Source organism: Odontesthes bonariensis, chromosome 15 (assembly GCF_027942865.1).
Source record: "Odontesthes bonariensis isolate fOdoBon6 chromosome 15, fOdoBon6.hap1, whole genome shotgun sequence".
Lineage (NCBI taxonomy): Eukaryota > Metazoa > Chordata > Actinopteri > Atheriniformes > Atherinopsidae > Odontesthes > Odontesthes bonariensis.
The window spans coordinates 23,518,010-23,535,514 of NC_134520.1; the positions used below are offsets into that span (position 1 = coordinate 23,518,010).

The window sequence follows — 17,505 nt, forward strand, 5'->3', positions numbered from 1 at the left end:
TTTGGATATGCATTGTTACGTTAGTTAAAAAAAAAAAAAGATCCAAACAGGGGAAGAAAGAAAAAGAAAGCATTTTGAGGAGCTGAGTGCAGGTCTAGCGATTAAAGTCAAGTGGAAAATTGCTTTTTGTCCCCTTTAAGGATTAATGAAGAAACCATCAACACGATGCAAAATGTGAAACCCATCATGAGCACTTGACTTTGAAATGACAAGCTGGAACACCTGAAGCCACATGGCAGGTAGCCCACTACCCCTGAGTGAAAACAATAATAAAAAAAATAAAAAAAGTCTTAGCACCATCAGATACCACAGAACGCCAGTGTTGCCATTTCTTCTCAATCCAAACAAGGCGTTTTAGACTGCGACAGGCACGACATTTGTTTTTTTAAAGTGCGCTCGCTCTCTTGAGCCATTCCTCTCACTTACTTCTTTGTTTTTTCTTACACAGTTTCTTCCCCACATACATTAAGCTCCACGTAAAAACTGCACACAAACATGAATTACATTTTTTTCTCCATGCATATTAATTTGTTGCATATTGAAATCTTCATTTTGGGACCACTTGTGTTGCTTTTGAAAACATGGACCTTGCAGCAAATGTTACAAATTCGCACTTCTAGGTGACAAGAGCAGCATTGCATATACACTATCAGTCAAGTGTCAATGACTGCAGACACATGCATTAGAAATACAGTATTGGTGCTACTTTAAAATAGCCTGATAATGCTAATTGGTCCTCAACAGGCCTGTCAAAGAGTTTGTACTTTAACACAGGTGGGTCATTTCCCTGGCAGACAGAACATCAACAAAACATCTGAACCAAACAGATTTTAAATCTACTCTTGAAGACCAAAGTCATAGAAGGGCCGTGAAGAAAAAACAAGTCTATGCCTCTGAGACGACAAACTCCTCATATCCTATTGTACTGAGTACTTGTGCATTGATAATGCATTCATGTAAAGACTGGAGGGAAAATAACCTCTGAGCATTGATCATTAAAACAGTTTTAAATCATGTCAAAGATGAGGAAAGTAATACTGCAATCATTACTTATTGGAGATGGAGAGAAAGGACAAGACTATCAGGAAAGTGTCAAGTCTCCGTGGACTGATCTGCATTTGGGATTTCAGTCATTTCAGCCCACACCTGATTAGAAAGATAAGAACCATCTGAAGTACCCAAAACTTACTGAATATAAAGATGAAAACAGGACTGAATATACAGTTTAGAAATGGAGGGTTATGTAAGAGATAGAAAAGTCAGCTCCGTGCACTCATGCAAAAGACGTGCACAGTGTGCATCTTTGGCTATGCATAGCACTACGTCTCCAGTGTTGAGGTGCAGTAACAAACACTACAGCAGGCTAACGCTGACTGGTATAGCCCTGTTCAGACTGCATGCTCAGGGAGAAGAAGACAAAGGACGACATAAATTCACAGAAGTGGAAAAGTTTCTGAAAGAAAGATGCCCGTCAACTTGGCTGATGTGGCACCTTAATGAGTTCGAGCCATTTGGCTTTGGTTTGAACGACAGACACGCTGCAACCAGGCAGCGTGAGCATACATTAGGCTTGGCTCTGCGTGACTGATCTGCGGCATGTCCTTTAGTTTACTGCACCGAGGGGGATAATAGCCCTTCAAGTCGACATCTCTGAAATTGCACAGGTTGAGCGCTCTACCTCTACGTTAACAGCACAGGCCATCGTGGGAGCAGAGTCTGAGTACATTACAATTTGCCCTCTGGGTTCTGCTGAAATTCTCTTCCAATCATGAGTCAACCAATCTCTCCTTCCGTCACTGAGTGTTATGCGTCTTTGTGATACCTGTCAAAAGATAGGGAAACCGTTTAGAACAGCATACCAACAACAAAGACACGCTACTTAAAATATTTACTTGAAGGTCAGGCTACACCCATGACGGGAACTTATTTTCCATTGACAGACAAAAAAAAACAAAAACCTCACACTACATAGTACGGTAATAGATAAGTTAAAACTAAACAGTCATATCTTGAGTTACCTGAAAAGGCCATAAAACTTGACAGTAATGAAAAATTACTGTTAGTTGTAACTCTAAAAAAAGTTAAATTGTGTTGGCAGAGAAACCGGCTAACGGACCAAGAGGAAGTGCAGGGAAAATGTAAAGGAGGTATAACAATGTTGACAAAAATGTAAAAGAATCTATGAAAAGAAAAGTGGTGAAAGGTGATTAATGTAGGACGTGGCCTGTTTTAGTTTGCTCATTAGGATTTCACTTTTGTTTTAGAAAGGGGCGATATTCTGTAAATATGCTACGTAATTTACTACACAATGAGTTTCGGTACATTAGTTAAGTGAACAAAATTATTCTCATTCTGCAGTTCAGTTAAAAAAATAAAAGAGGTCAATGTTGGGCTTTCTAATAAAAAGGACAAACATCTGGCCACTAGGTGGCAGTAATGTGCAGAGTTCACACTTATTACAAGCTCCAAGCCAAATGTTTACTGAGGATTTTTTGGGATACAAACTGGACAAACTTTCCTGGGTCCCTTTTTAAATTGCAAAGTGGATGTGAGACATTGTTGAACTGAAAATCTATGAAATGCTTCCCACAGAATCACAAAGGAGAGACAACTTACCCGCTCTGTAAGGTGAACTCAGGCAATGCGCCGAGGGATGTGAGCTGTTCCTCCAGGGCTACAATACGCAAACCAATGTAGCCAGACGACAGCAGCAGCAGCACAACCCTGCAACATAGACAAACAAAGATCAGACAATAGTTTCAGTCTGGTGCCAGCTGTACCAGTGTTGTCATTCTAAACCAACTGCATGCTCAATGAAGCCTTTACAATACAGAGAAGTAGATTAAGAAATCACTGGATTTAAAGGCAGACATGCAAATGTTCGCTCTAATGCAGTGTCTCACATCACAAAATTGAACAGGTTAGATTCTTATTGTGATAAGATTTTGGAAGATAATCTGACTGATGAGGAGGTGACATTTCTAAACCTTTGCTTCACAGGTTTTGACTTTGAAAGTGATAAACAGAGCTTAGCTCATAAGTAGATAAGGGCCTGGATTAAAAGGGAGCTTGGAGAAATGACGGAACAGACAAGAGACCAACTTACAAAATCAAGTAAATGAAGAGGAGTGTGTTGAGGGTGCTGGCCTCTCTCTGAACCAGCAGAGTTTTTGCTTTTTCTGTCACAACCCAGACCCACGATCCTCCTGAAAAGTGAAGGGAAACGTAAACATAGCATGAACATCATGGGTATATCAGAAACTTTATCGACATAATGATGACCATTACGTTTAAAAAAAAGAAACGGTGTAATATATGAATATGTAAAATCTCAAATATAAAAGTGATTGGACAAAAATGATGGACATCCATCTTTTCTACTGGCTTTGCAATTGGTTGGTCAGAGTTTTAGACATAAACTGGGAACTAATGCCAATTACCAACCCCTGTGTGAGTGCGTGTATTACCTGACTCTGAAAGCTCCTCGAAGGAAGAGTCATCACTTTGCTGCATGTGCAAGCTCTTGAAAGTTGAGCCTTTTCCATTAGGCACCGCCTCTAAAGAAGGAAGAAATAATGAAAAAGAAATCAATGCCAATACACTTTGAACCTTGCATGTCGAGAACACAAAAGAGAGCATAAGAGAGGCTAAAACAAGCTTTCGCTGTGTTTGACAACCACCAATCAGCATCATTCCAAATGTACTGTATGAGGAATTGCAACATCCTGGGTTATTAACAAATATTTCTCCATCATACGTAATAGTTCCATGTAGGCATAACTTTTACTAGATTAACTCTTTGTTGCTTGACAGGGTAACAGAGTGTTCAACATGGAAATCTTACCTCTGTGAGGTGTCTGCAGAGTCTGGTCCTGTAAAGACTGAGTTTCAGAACCATCAAAGTGGTCGAAGCTGTCTTCCAAACTGGACTGACTGGAATTCTGTTCATGAGAAACGATGGGTCACAATTTCAGAGTCGGGCGGTTTAGATGGGAGGGAGGAGAGGGTTCACATATACAATATGAGCCCATAATAATACTCTACATCACGTATGCTGAACTCTATGACAATACGTTAACGGTGTGTATTTTTCAAAACGGAGGAAAAGGCATCTCACCACAAGTTTGCTCTTGTCAAAGCTGTTTTCGCCTGAGGAGAAGATGGGGCTACTATTTGTGCTGCCACTCTGTAACAACAAATCCAAATATCATACAATGTTATTGCCGTAACATTAAGAGAGATTTGCATTATAGATATAAACAAACAGCCACCTCAAGCTCTAATTTAAAGTTGTACTTGAACAAAAAAAAAAAAAAGGCGATGATTTGCCATGTTTTCACAGACACAGCTTAGCATCTGAAAGCATGTATTTTTACAGCCTTATTAAAAAAAAAAAAACAAAAAAAAAAAACTTAGCAACAAATCTGACTGTAATTGGTGAGAATATCTGTGAAGTTGCTCTTAAAAACAGGTTTTGATAAACTGTAACACTGCTGATTTTTGGGTAGTGTGTAATATTTGACCTGAGCCTCTCACCTCTATCTGGGGACAGACTGAGCGCAGCAGCTTGTAACATGATTCTCTGTTCCTCAGCGACACAAACAGGTACTGAACAATGAGAAGGAAAAGAAGAAGAAAAAGAGGAACTGTTAGCCGCCTACTTATGGGGAAACCTAAAAGCGTAAAAATGCACCATGTCATAGATTGTATCACATCTGCAGCAAAGTTCAATGTTGTTGAACAAAACTCACTTGTGACTCATGAGCAAGATACCGGATTGTACGGCTTTAAAAAGTGTTAACAATATGTGGGGCTAAAGGTGAGAGACTGACCTTGTCTCCTTCTATGGTACGAAGTGACAAAGCATTTGGTACCAGCAACGCTGTATTCTGCTTCTTCACCATGTGGATGCAGGAAACTGGAATCACTACCTGCAAAAGCACAAAACCGTACATAAAAGGTCAGACTTAGAAGTCAGTCAAGTCAAACAATGGGCTAAAAATTAAATTAAAATAAAAAACGTTAGGCCAGAGTTGATGTCTACCTTAGTGTCCTTGAGCAAAACGGAGGAATAAAAACAGGCGTGGGTGTCAGTGATGTACAGCCGACCATGGTAGGGCACTTCCCTCTGCAGGGCACAGATGTATGCTGTAGGGGAGCAGACCGTATCAGTTATATACAGGTTTATCCAGTTTCAATTGGATTCTTGTTCATTTTTGTCTACCTACCGTGTATCAAGTCCTCAGTCTCAGGAATGTCCGGAAACAACTTGTGGAATGTCTTGTTGTGCTTTGTGAAACTCTGGAAAGAGAAGATTGTTCTTTTGAATTTAAATCAAAATGTCTCTCGGTGCCCTAAAAAGTAACATCAATGTCTCATTTCCATCTGAAAAGTCGATTCGTTAAAGTTAACTTACACTTTGTGTGCTGGGGCCCTCCGTCTTCTCAAAGACTTTGCTGTCGACATCAAACGTCTCAGACCTGCAGATACAAAGAGCTCACTTGTCAGTTAAAAATAAACCTGGTTCCAGTAAGATTGCGTTAATGTGTTAAGATACGGAGATGCAACACGAATACACATTTTTATCATATTCCTGTGGTAAAATTCTCAAAAACCAACAGATAAGAGTTTAAATACTGTATGAAAGCTAATGGGCGAAATCAAATGATTCCTTAGATTTGCCCTGTACTGAGGTTTTCTCTGACAGTGGTGGCCTTCTTTTCTTACAGCGGGAGGTCAAAACTGCCTAAGTCGCATCAGTGTGTCGCCCATGACCACGCAGTAAGAAAAGGGAGAAATGTGATCATAACCGTCATCGCTACTTTATCATTTTTACTTCAAACAGCTATCACAAATCTATTTCAAACATCTGAATCATGTGAGACGGCTGTCAGCTTTACAAGGCCTGTGCAGTCATGTGTGTGTCACGACTGCACAACAGCTGAGAGTTGGCTCGGGTCTTGTGATGCATGTTAGGAATAGCTTAGAGTTTCCAATACAGCATATGTGATTTTAAACTCCCCAAGACGGTGAAGTAGCATTTCTTGTCTTATAATACCACCACATATGTAAATGGAGATCATTCAAATTTAGGATAAACTGAAGCTGTGCGTTAAGAGGAAGTAGAATATTTGGACATCGTCTCTAGGTCCACACACACTTCTTGTGATTTTGTAAACGATCCAATTCACTCTGCGTGAGTCCTACCTGATGGCTACTTGTCTTATGAGGGTTTTGTGCTGTTGCTCGATCTCAAGCTGGGCTGCCTCTAGACTCAAGGCTTTCCTCGTCTCCACCTTCTTGCTCAGGCTGCTCCTGCTTTTCTTTGCTTTGGCTGGCAGCCCGCCACCACTGCTCTCGACTGGGTAGCTGCTGCAAAAAAAAAAAAAGGGGGAAACAACACAGTGATTTAGCCAAATGCTAAACATTTTAGCAGGGCACTTGCATGTAAATGTACAATTAGCATGGAGAACGCTTTGTGGGAGAGTTACTGTGAAGACAGACATGCCACAACACGATTACTTGCAATCCAACTAGTATGTGATGCACAAAAAGATCAACCAATGAAAACACTCATTGCCTCTGTGAAAAAACACATTCGAACTTAGTACTAAGATCTACCACAGTCATTTCACAGAAAGTGAAACACTTGACCACAGATGAGCAACAGACCTGAAAAGGCTTTTTGACATCAAAATAAAAACCAGAGGAAATCACTGGAAAGCAACAACAACTCGTGAGCGTCCAGTTAAAAACACTCATCACCTGTAGAATCTAGTCAAAGATAAATAGATCACTGATCCTGTTCAAAATGAAGTCTGTAACGACGGGATGACATCAAACTGTCAAGGGATTATCTTTACGATGTGCGGGAAATGTCCATCATCCTCCGAAAGTAAACTTTTATTGATACATGTTGCGTCAGCACTCAAGACAGTTCGAACGCACTTCCTGGCTGTTTTGTAAGCTTCTCTGTGTATGTTCTACAACCAACAAACCTTTACAAATATAGCACATCTATAAAGTGGGAAAAAAAAGAGTGTCCCATTAAAGGAAGGTTGCAGTTAAAATGCTCTTTGAGGTCTGTAATCTGTCCTTGACCAGTAACTTAACAAGCCACAATTTACTGAAAGGATATGGTGTCACCTCAAAGATAAAACGAATGCGAGCCCATAAACACGCTTCCCATAACTGATGATACATAACTCATTGTATAGTCTCAATATGAGACTTGGAGTAGATGTTCTGTCTCGACTGATAAATATCAAAGAGCAAATCAACTTTAACACAACTGCCAGAAACTGAAATCAATAAACAACTTACCTGCTCGACTTAAATCGCTTTGATGAACGAAAACTCATATACCTACTGACGGTAGGCATTTCCCGTTCTTACAAATGAAAAATAAAAAGCTTCTTAGTGACTGTCCTTTATAAGCTGCACTCACCGGCCTCAGGTAAAACACAGACGCACACAAAAGCTTTACAAGTATAATAATAACTACAATGAAATTCAGTAAGATGGGAAAATATGTAGTTGATCCCCCCCTACAAAAAAAAAAAAAAAAAATCAATTTTTTTTAGTCCTCTTCGTTCTTCTTCTTTTGTTATTCTGCTAATCAAGTTCTCTGCAACATCCTGGCTGTGTTGCTGTATGAATGTGCTCGTTGAGAGGAAGCCACTTTGTGTTGAAAGTGGTGTGACACTCCGTAGTGGGTGACGTCAAACTTAGGCACTCCCCCACAGCTCTTAGATACACACGACCCCTTCTTTCTCCTCCCTCTCTTATGCAAAGACTCACACAAACTGGAATGCACCACAGGCACAGACACGTAGAAGAAGAACGAGGCCCATCCCACAAAATATCCCAACAAGCCACAAAAATCACATCTAGATTAATCTTTTGGAGCGAAGTGGATATGACAGTTCTATGCCCAAGGAAGTATGAAAGTAAAATTCTTGTGAAGTGCTCAGACTACACAATCTGGTCCCAAGTAGGGATGCTTCAATTTCCACATCTTCTGTAATGAATTAAAGGCCAACAATCAAAAATTTCTTACTGCAACTAAGTCAGTAGTCTTTAAGATCTACCGCAGTCATTTCACAGAAAGCTAAACACTTGAACTCTGTTAAATCAAGTCAAATACTGGGTAAATACCCTACTCATCTTCCCTATAAATTTCTAATGTTCCTCAGAGTCACCTGAGGAACTAGAGAAAAGGTAAGCCAGAGGAACAAAGAAATGTTATGCAACTTTACCTACCCGTACCTGCTTTGATTGCCAATCGAGTGGCAGCCATCTTAAAAGCTCCGGGAAAAACTTATGCAACCCTTATCTCCCTTGTTGCCTTATTCTTAACTCTTGTTAAAGACAGCCACTGTGGATGGAGTTTTTGACAAAGCCAGAGAGAGAACAATCTCATAACCCACAGTTAAAGGTTGGCCAAGTGTGCATGATTAAACATGACCCAGTTCTGTTTCGCAGCAGGATAATACAGGCAGAGTTTTGATGCAGTCATACTCTCTTAACATCTGTTTCTTTAATTAGTCTGGAAAGGTTATGACCATGAGGAAGTTAAAGCTGCTTCTTTTAAACACACAGAAAGCCACAGTGTTTCATTAGGATGTCTGCTGTATTTTTACACATTTTAAACTTTATTTTTCCGTGATACTTTTACTTATAAGTCCCTGAATATTACTTTGATGATGGATGCTAGGTTCTAATTACTGCACCCTCACCAACACTGCTGTCTCTGTAGGGTTTATACTGGGAAAAAAAAATAGCAAGATTAAAAGTTGTTTTTTTTGTTTGTTTTTAAAAACACGAGCAATAGCAATTCAAGAAATTACTATTAATGTCATTATTCTGGTCCAATTACTGCAAAAATTTAACCATGGATAAATGGTAATAACAATAATAATAATTAAAATCAGTAAATAATGAAATAATCAATTAATATACAATGCTATTTCAAATCTGTACATTTCATGCCAAGGACAACTGTCCCGAGAGACTCTAAAGGCGGTAGCATGGTTGCCGCGTCTGTCACGGCGGTGTCGCACTGTGACGTCAAAATGACGTTTCAGGCCTGGCGCTTCCCTTGAAAAGACGGCGCAGCGCGTTGTCGTGCACCAGTCGATTTTTGTAACTTGGCGGCGCCGAGCACAACGAACCGGATGGACCGATGTGAGACCAGGCTCAGTGAGGAGGTGCGTTTGTACAGGCAGCTGTACGAAACTGCAGTGAAACAGCACAGGGAGCAACGTAAACTCCCAAAACTCGTGCACAGAGATGGGCAGAACTTTGGGGAAAGAGGGAGAGTTCTGTAAGAATGTGTGGAAGAAGCTACGGGACAGATACGTGAAGACAAAGAAGAGGGCAGAGACTCTGTTCATGCCGGGGGCTTCAAACCTTCACCTCTATTAACTGAATTAAAAAATTAAAATGATCCGAAAACTGCAGCAGTATCATTAATTACAGTATTCTTGCTCTTGACAGCGGCATTGTTTTCTTCTCCACTTCCGTGGTTGTAGAGTAGAGGTAACCTTCACCTGGCAGCACCACCTCTGTGACTGAGAAAATTGCAACTACTGGCGCAATGACTTGCGCCACTATATAGGGTCCTATGGCGGGCACGAACTCGTGACGTCATCAACACCGCTCGCGCAGGCAGACGCGGCAACCATGCTAGAGCCTTAAGCCGGATGGGTAAGTCTCATCGGGGGAGGGGGGTGATCACCAGATGATAGCAACAAGGAAGAAAACTTCTCAATGAATAAAATGACCTGCACAACAATGGCGTCTCTAAATTGCCACATTTAACAAGCAGGAGGCGGCCTGGTAGAGGCGTGTACTGTTCACACGGAGAACATAACCTCTGACCTACTTTGCCGTTCAAGTGTTATGTCAAATTACAAACTAAGAAAAAGAAAAGGAGTCCTGCTTTTTCCCCACCCAACATTTCTAAATGAGCATAGGGAAACCAGCAGATAGCAACAGACATGCAGGAGGTTATTTATCACAAGTAAAATTTGTCTCCTTTCTAGAGCACAAACAACAACCTCTCTTGAAGTCGTATTTTGACTTTTTGACAGATACTTTAGTTTGATCTTCTTATCTGCTTTGATTTGGGCAACTAAGGAAACACAAATAATTCATCATAGACTTGGTCTTGATGCTGTCAGACTAACTTTTTTCCAGGATCTTCAGATGATCTGTTGTGAAATCAAAAGTGTAAGGATTGTTGGTCACAAACACAGATCTTAACTGATGCGATGACATGAGAAAAAAGGGAAAAAAGTTACAAACTGAAAAAGTTGTTCCCACGGGTCAGCGCAAAAACGCATCATCATTGTTAAAACACTCAGTCAGCATTGTTACACCCTGTGTAACTATTGTAGAAGTTCCAGCTGTTATTAGGAAGTAGATATTTTTGATCACTTTACCTTTTCGAATCCACGGAGCAACCGACATCAACTGAAGAACCCTGTTGGTTCGGCAAGTCTTTCCCTTTCTCCATGACCAACTAAAGTTCTCCTATCCGTTCTCCAACAATCCCAAAAAGGTTATAGCCACCTCTGAAAAAACACAGCTGAATGACAGAGTATGACAGTGCCTTACGCACTTATACCCCTAACAGCCAACTCAGATGGGAGTAAAGGTCTTTCTTACGAAGACTGTTGAAATCATAAAAGAACACAGCATAAAGATAAAGCCACAGCAGGAAATACACTGTAAGCCAAGAATCAAGTTAAATAAACCAAATAAAAAAGGTATATTAAAAAATTTTTGTTTTTAAAAAAAAGACCTAAAAAGAGCGAGAGAAATAGTTTTTTTCAGTTTCAAACCCAAAATGCTCTCACAGCCCTTGTTCTCTCTGGTGCTGCATTAAGCAGTGTTGTCGTGGAAACTGTTAACAGTGGGAGATAGTTGGTGGACAAGTGGGGGTTGGGAGGAACATTACAAGGCTATTCTTGGTTTGGAAAACATACCCACAGAATTCAATACCCCATTCTCACCACCAACAGGGAGATCACTTTAAAAGCATCAAGTACAATATGCATGACAATAGCTGGCTTAGCCTTTGTGGGGGATGTAAATGGGGCAATGGAGCACAAGAACAGCTGTTTGACAGCAGGGAACACTAAAAAGCTTGGAAAAACCAAAGCCAAAACATCGCATGTCTTGACTGGAAGTTGCTCCTCATCAGTAGTTTATTTCCATTCCTAAGACGTCACCATCTGTGAACTCAAAGAGAGTCCAACTGTGAACCACCTACTAACCTCTCCCATCTCAACATCAACGGCCACGTTCTCACTGTAAACGAGTAGCAATTACCTACTGGAGGAAAAAGTCAGCCCTGAGGTCTCTCAGAGTCTTTGAGCCAATATCCATTTATCTTGGATACAAACACTAAAATCTAAAAGTAGGGTTGCATGCTATATTCAAGGATGTTATTGGCTAAATGAGCCACCGTTTTATCTGTTAATCAAACTTCATAAAGCTCTTAAAAGACTATGACATTTCACAATCTTAACCACAAAATATTAAATTACCGTGACATAAAGTTGACCTTAAAATGGAAAAGCTGGATATATAACTGAATGTAATGTATACATCGAAAATATTTGCAACATAACCACATAAGAGTGGGCAAAAGGTCATACTTCTTAACAAACAGTACACCGATAGTGACATCATACATTGTGTAAGCTTTCCAAAAAGCAATATAAACTTATGTTTCTCACTCCATTTTATCTACAGTAAGACTTGGACAATGTTTGTGAAGAAGATCAATATTATTTTCATCTTCCTGAGAAAGCACTTAAGCCTAAAATCCTCTAGCCTATAATTTAAAGAACTAACCAGTATGAATATACAGTATGATTTAAGACTCAGATCTTGCCATGACTGAGGTGGAGACTAGTTTTTCAAGCACAGGACACTCCAGTCAGCATATTAACTCCTTGGGGTGTAAAGATTCAATGCTTTCATTTGTGTCTCAAGATGAGACAGATGATCCCAGGAGTCCTGCTACAGAAAACATCAGTTATGTCAGCTGGTGCTAGCACCCTGAAGACCAAGTTGCCTCTATGCAGAATCCTTTCACACAACCGACGCTGCCGTCGTTACAACGCGAGTCCCAGGTTGACACGTGAGGCTTGCACAAGCTTTTCACCCATTAAATCTCCAAGAATGATCAGAGCCACACAGTTTGAGAGCTCCCTCTCCTGGACAGTTAAGGACTGTTTTTAAAGACCATCCCCATTTCTGAACTCACCATCTATGAACTCAAAGATAATCCAACTGCACTGATTCCCCTTCATCCATTCAAAATCTGTTTGTTCCACAGCAAAACTGATCGTTGCAGCCGTGTTTCCTCCATTGAACAGTTAAGTTATTAAAATCAAACAATGACTTTAACACTAAACACAATATATCATGGCAATGACAACATAATGTGCATTAACAATTAAATAGAAACGCATGCAACTGTTTGCATGCGTTTCTGAATAAGTGTGTGTGCGTGTTCTGGAGTAGGAAGTCATGTGGCTTTGAGCATGCAGCATCCCCCCAGACTTCCTCAATGCAAACTGAGCACAGAGACAGAGTGTCTTTCTTCAAACTGACTGTATAGTGACTGGGCATGTTTACAAAGGAAATAGTGTGACGGTGGGGGCTGCAATAACCCATATGGGTTTCTAAAATCATTAAATACAAAAGCAGACCATTGTACTGAACTGGAAGCTCCATTTGAGGGAACAAAACTCAGTTAGGTTCTAAAAAAGTTGTCTCATCACTAGTAGTCTTAAAAATCAGGTACAAACTAGTTCATGACCAACATGCTATCCCTCTTAAAACGTTGACACACTGCCTGTTAAATGACAAAGCGAAAAGGGTCATCTATGCATTATGGAGGGTACAAATTAATCCGCAGTAGATGCTAATGATTAGCAACAGTTTACTGAACATACACAACTGATCTACACCTCGTGTTCTTGAGTATACTTCTATATCATATCAACATAAATTGCAATCCAATTCTTTCAAAAGGATAACAATTCAATTGAGTCATTCACACTTGTACACTGGTTTGTAAAGTACAAAAAAAAAAGCATTGCTCACAAGGAAAAAGTGAATACAGCAAATAGTGCATATCAATAACGACAGTTAGTTTGTTAGTCTCAGAGAGGCACCATCAAAAAGTACAAAAAGTCAAGCACAAAAAAGATAAGCTTTAGTCACACTTTTAGATGAGCCTAAGTAAAGCTATGTGTGTCTGAAATCAGAATAACCCATGGGAATGACTTGAAGTGGAATTCAGCAGGCCACTGCGAGTAACAGACGTGAAACAGCTAAGAAGAATAGAGCTTTTTTCCTCTTGGCTGTGTTACAAGGGTAGTGGGGTTGTCTTCAGCAATAGTTTGACAGAAGCAACACATAACTTCAACCCTGACCAAATGGTTAGTTTGCAACCCTCCATTAAGCGATAAACAGTCCTGCAGATGTGGTTTTCATCCTCAGACTTGGGTTTTCTCTCCAAGTCTGGACACATATCATAATTTAAACCCGCACAGTTTTCACAGCCCACAGCAGCAATGAAGCTCTGTCCTGGGAGCATCTTCCTGGAGCCAACAGGACGCTTGCAAAGCTGCCCCACCCAGCCTATTCTAGGATACTCCAATTCAAGAAGCTTTGCAGCTGTACCAGGTTCTTCCAAGGCAATTCATATTTTTCTGACAGTGTGCTGTGTGAACCTGCACACAAAGCAACTTATAATCAGCTTGAAAGAAGATGTTCAGTTAAGGCCTGCTGTGCACTTGCCGTCATCATCAATTGTGTTCCTTTAAAATTTCACCTTTGATCTGGAGATTGACGGGAAAGTACAGCAGGGAATTAAATTACTTTAGGTGGTTGCTGCATTTGTAAGGTAAGAGCATTAGCTCACTTAAGCCTCACTGTCATAACAAATGTGCTTATGTAGTGAAAACTGATAATCACCCACCATGCTACACAGCAGACACACCATAACTGTACTGATAACCAGCACGCCACTTCTGATTGGCAGGGCTCTTATACTTCAGCAAATGGCTATCTATGGGGAGGAACGTTAAAGGCAAAGCTCAGGACAGGAAGTACCAACAGTGAGACTCTGGGAGCATTTATATAACACTATGTACCACCTGTGGTTGACTCATGGGGTCTAAAAATAAGCCGTCCTGTGAAAACATAATGTACGTACTCGTCCAATGTTAGACAAGTGCGTGCGTGCATGTTTCGCTTTGTGTATAAAGAACACACTACACTGTATTTGCAAATGCTTAAGACTGAAATGTAGTGATGTTTACATGAGAAACTGTAAAGCTGGAAAACTGTGGAACAGGACAAGCCTGGATTAACCATGATTGAACAACAAATGTTGATGGGAACCCAGCCCACATGGGGGGGTTGGATGAAGTCATGATTTCTGAGTAGTAGGCAAAGGCTTAACTGACCAAATCTGGACCAGCTTTTCCTTACACCATTTTCCCCACATGCAATGCCACCTATTTGAAATGACTGGATAATCCAGCTACTACCGGACAAAAATAACATGCATAACATAACACAACCAGGATACTGGACAATCCTTGTATTATTGGGAATTACCAGACTGAGAATCGTTTCAAAGGAAACCAACTACCCGAAGGTCTGTAGTGGAACTTTAAGGAACTAACTGACCTATGAAAATAATTTGAAAGAATTTATTCTGCTTGCGCTAAATATCAATTATATTGAACATGGGGGGGGGGGGGGGGGGGTGTCATTACGCATGTCATCATGGTCAGGTGCTTAGATCATCAGTTCAACCACTGAATAAGCTAACGACATTAGAATCATACTAAGGGCACAGTGCAGATTCCCCTGTGTTTCTTAAGCAAATTAACAATAACAGCAGCAATAAAAACCCAATAACCACCATCGTATGCAGTCACGAGTAGCCTGCTTTAGTTCTAAACGTAAGACAATTCTAATTAAACTTACGCATCTGTGAGTTTACCGGAATGTGACTCAAACGCTGTATCAAGTGTATTTAAAAACCAACACATACTCAGCCTGGCTAGCAGGCTAACAGCTTGTGCCACAGAGAAATGTACACTTCGGCATGTTTTTACGTAAAATAATCTCTTAAAACATATGTCGTAGTCCTATATTTAACAGTATATTAACATTAGCCCCAACGATCAAATCTTGTGAGACAGGATGTTGTTAGCAAATAAACGCTAAGCGTTAGCATCCACCTTGTTGATGATGCTCACCGGCAGATAGCGGTTCAGCTAGCCACATTCATTCCGCCTACCTCTCCTTCATGAAGTGCTTTATTCTGACGATGGCCTTCTCGTCGATCTTCCGAAGAAAGGTTTTCAGCCTTTCTCTTTTGTTTTCGAGCATTCTCCCCTCAGCCAGTGGTGGTCGGTTCGTGTAGAAACGACTCTCCACGCCAAACTCCACCGTTCTTCTGTAGCTTCTGCTCTTTTTTTCTCCCACTTCTCACTTCATCCACGGCTGATTAGGATAATGATCCTAAATCGGACCAAGTCAGACAACCAATCACAATCGGCAACGACCTGAGAAAAAAAAGTCATGTCAGACCGGTCATCCAATCAGATTGGGGTAGTTGGCTCACACCAACCGCCCATTGCCTTATATGGCATTTGGGCTGTCCCTGCCTTGAGACCCATATAAAGCAGGGCCTGTTATTACTGTGCTTGTGTTGGCCTTTTAATGTGTAATTTTGTCGAAAATTAGACTTATCACGTGTTGTGCGGAAAGGACACAGTATTTTAAAAACACTGGTCCATTCTCCACATCACATTAAGCATTATCTGTTTGAGAGAACCACTGTCATTGTTACATACCTGGGTGGGGCAATACCCTGTGCTGTTTTGCATACTGCCTTTCATGCTGAAAGCTTACAGTTACTGCATGGTGATTAGAATTAGCATAAGCCCTAATGTTACAAATGATAACAATAAATAGTATTCGCAGTTGCCTTATTAATTTGCTGCTTTTGTAAGTTAAGATTTTATCAAATATATTTGCTTTCATACTACCATGAATAATTATACTGCTTTAAAAAGAGCACCTGTTAGTAACTAATTACTTTTTAAAAGTTAAAAGTCGGCAGAATTTATAAAGTAAAATCTGAATTCAGCTTAATCATTTGTAAATGGCCAGAAAACCAAAGCACACGGTGCCCTATTCTTTAAAGGGGAAATCAAAAAACTTGTTTATCTGTTGATGACTTCTGTTCTCATGCCACACACCGTATGCAAAGTCTCACCTCCTTATTGATTAGGTCCCTATCCTTATTGTTGGGAAAAAAAGGTAACATTTGTTGCAACAAATGGCAATGACTTTCACCTACTGTACAATCAGCAGACTGACACCACAAGGCCAAACTTAAGGCTGGCAGATGTCAGTTCTCAGTGTAATCACACTGTATGACTGCGGTTGTTACTCGTGACTATCATTTTCAAAAATAGAATATGTTTAAGGGTGTGTTATATTGAGTAGACTTGCTTTATATGTAAATATAAAAGCTACCAGACACAGCAACCATTTAAAGTGACCTTGAGTATTGTGTGAGTGTTTTCTGTAGTTGACCCTGAACCTTGGCCTCTGCATAAAAGTTGTGAGGAGAAGCTTACACTTAACAAAGAGGGGAAAGAAAATAATATTTGGTGCAGGAGAAAAAAAGTGTTGTGGACATTTTTTATTTTTCTGCTGAACGCCATATTTCCTTCTAAGTCACTGATTTGTCCCATCAGGACAAATGATGAGTATTTCAACTCTAATGGAGACCTTTAATACATAAGAGTATTATCAAGTAACAGTTTCGAGAAAGTGTGCAAATATTAGCAATGAAAGACTTTTTTTTTCTCCTCACCAGGCAGCCCAGCCACTGCCACGTTACCAGGAACAGAAGAGGCAGTGTATTGCCTCATGACACAGCAAACACACCACCCTCACACAATCTGTGCTACACCAGCCAGCCCCCGTACATCCCCTCCATCCTCACTGTTGGGAGACAAAGCAGAAAAAAGGAAATCATGCTTAGGGAGGAAGTGTGTCATGTAATTGGGTGGCGTCAATGCCGCGTAGGCAGTAACAGGCTTTTCTGTGTTGAATCATCAGCGTGGATGATGGATTATTAATTGGACAAAAAGGATAAGCACAAGGACACAGCAGTCACAAAAGCCCACCCTCACAGTGTGTCAACTGGTTTGATGCAATTTGATTAATCATGGATTTTATTTGATATGTGAACCTTACACGACGTCTATATAACCACGAGACCTTTTCTTGTGAAGAGGCAGTGTTAATGCAATTCTTATGAGAAATAACATTTGACTCACTTGTCCTCAGAGGATCTGTAAAGATGTGATTTTTGTGGATTACCAAATGGGGGAATCCACCCAAACAGAGCTTTATCTTTCCTCTTATGGTTTATGTAAATACTTT

The 17,505-nt window shown here is 40.3% G+C and overlaps 2 protein-coding genes across 7 annotated transcripts in view; one reads left to right on the forward strand and one right to left on the reverse strand.

Annotated features, from left to right (window-relative positions):
* Positions 1-15,557, reverse strand: LOC142400577 (GRAM domain-containing protein 2B). 6 transcript variants are annotated; one of them, XM_075485584.1, is made up of 13 exons: positions 15,341-15,557; positions 6,208-6,369; positions 5,417-5,480; positions 5,229-5,301; positions 5,045-5,148; positions 4,833-4,931; positions 4,537-4,608; positions 4,118-4,186; positions 3,845-3,941; positions 3,468-3,557; positions 3,107-3,206; positions 2,617-2,724; positions 1-1,822 (listed from the first exon to the last, which is right to left on the reverse strand). In XM_075485584.1, the coding sequence occupies exons 1-13, from the start codon at positions 15,430-15,432 to the stop codon at positions 1,804-1,806; spliced, it is 1,149 nt and encodes a 382-aa protein (XP_075341699.1). In that variant the 5' UTR covers positions 15,433-15,557; the 3' UTR covers positions 1-1,803. The 6 variants fall into 6 exon arrangements, with proteins under 6 accessions (XP_075341699.1, XP_075341698.1, XP_075341701.1 ...); XM_075485583.1 differs by having other exon boundaries at positions 6,208-6,372; XM_075485586.1 differs by lacking the exon at positions 15,341-15,557 and adding an exon at positions 10,446-10,886.
* gipc3 (GIPC PDZ domain containing family, member 3) overlaps positions 14,478-17,505 on the forward strand; it is a 17,777-nt gene continuing 14,749 nt past the window's right edge. Inside the window, exon 1 of the mRNA XM_075485591.1 lies at positions 14,478-14,689. Coding sequence (XP_075341706.1) covers positions 14,594-14,689 — 96 coding nt within the window. The 5' untranslated portion in view covers positions 14,478-14,593. The remainder of the gene's footprint in view (positions 14,690-17,505) is intronic.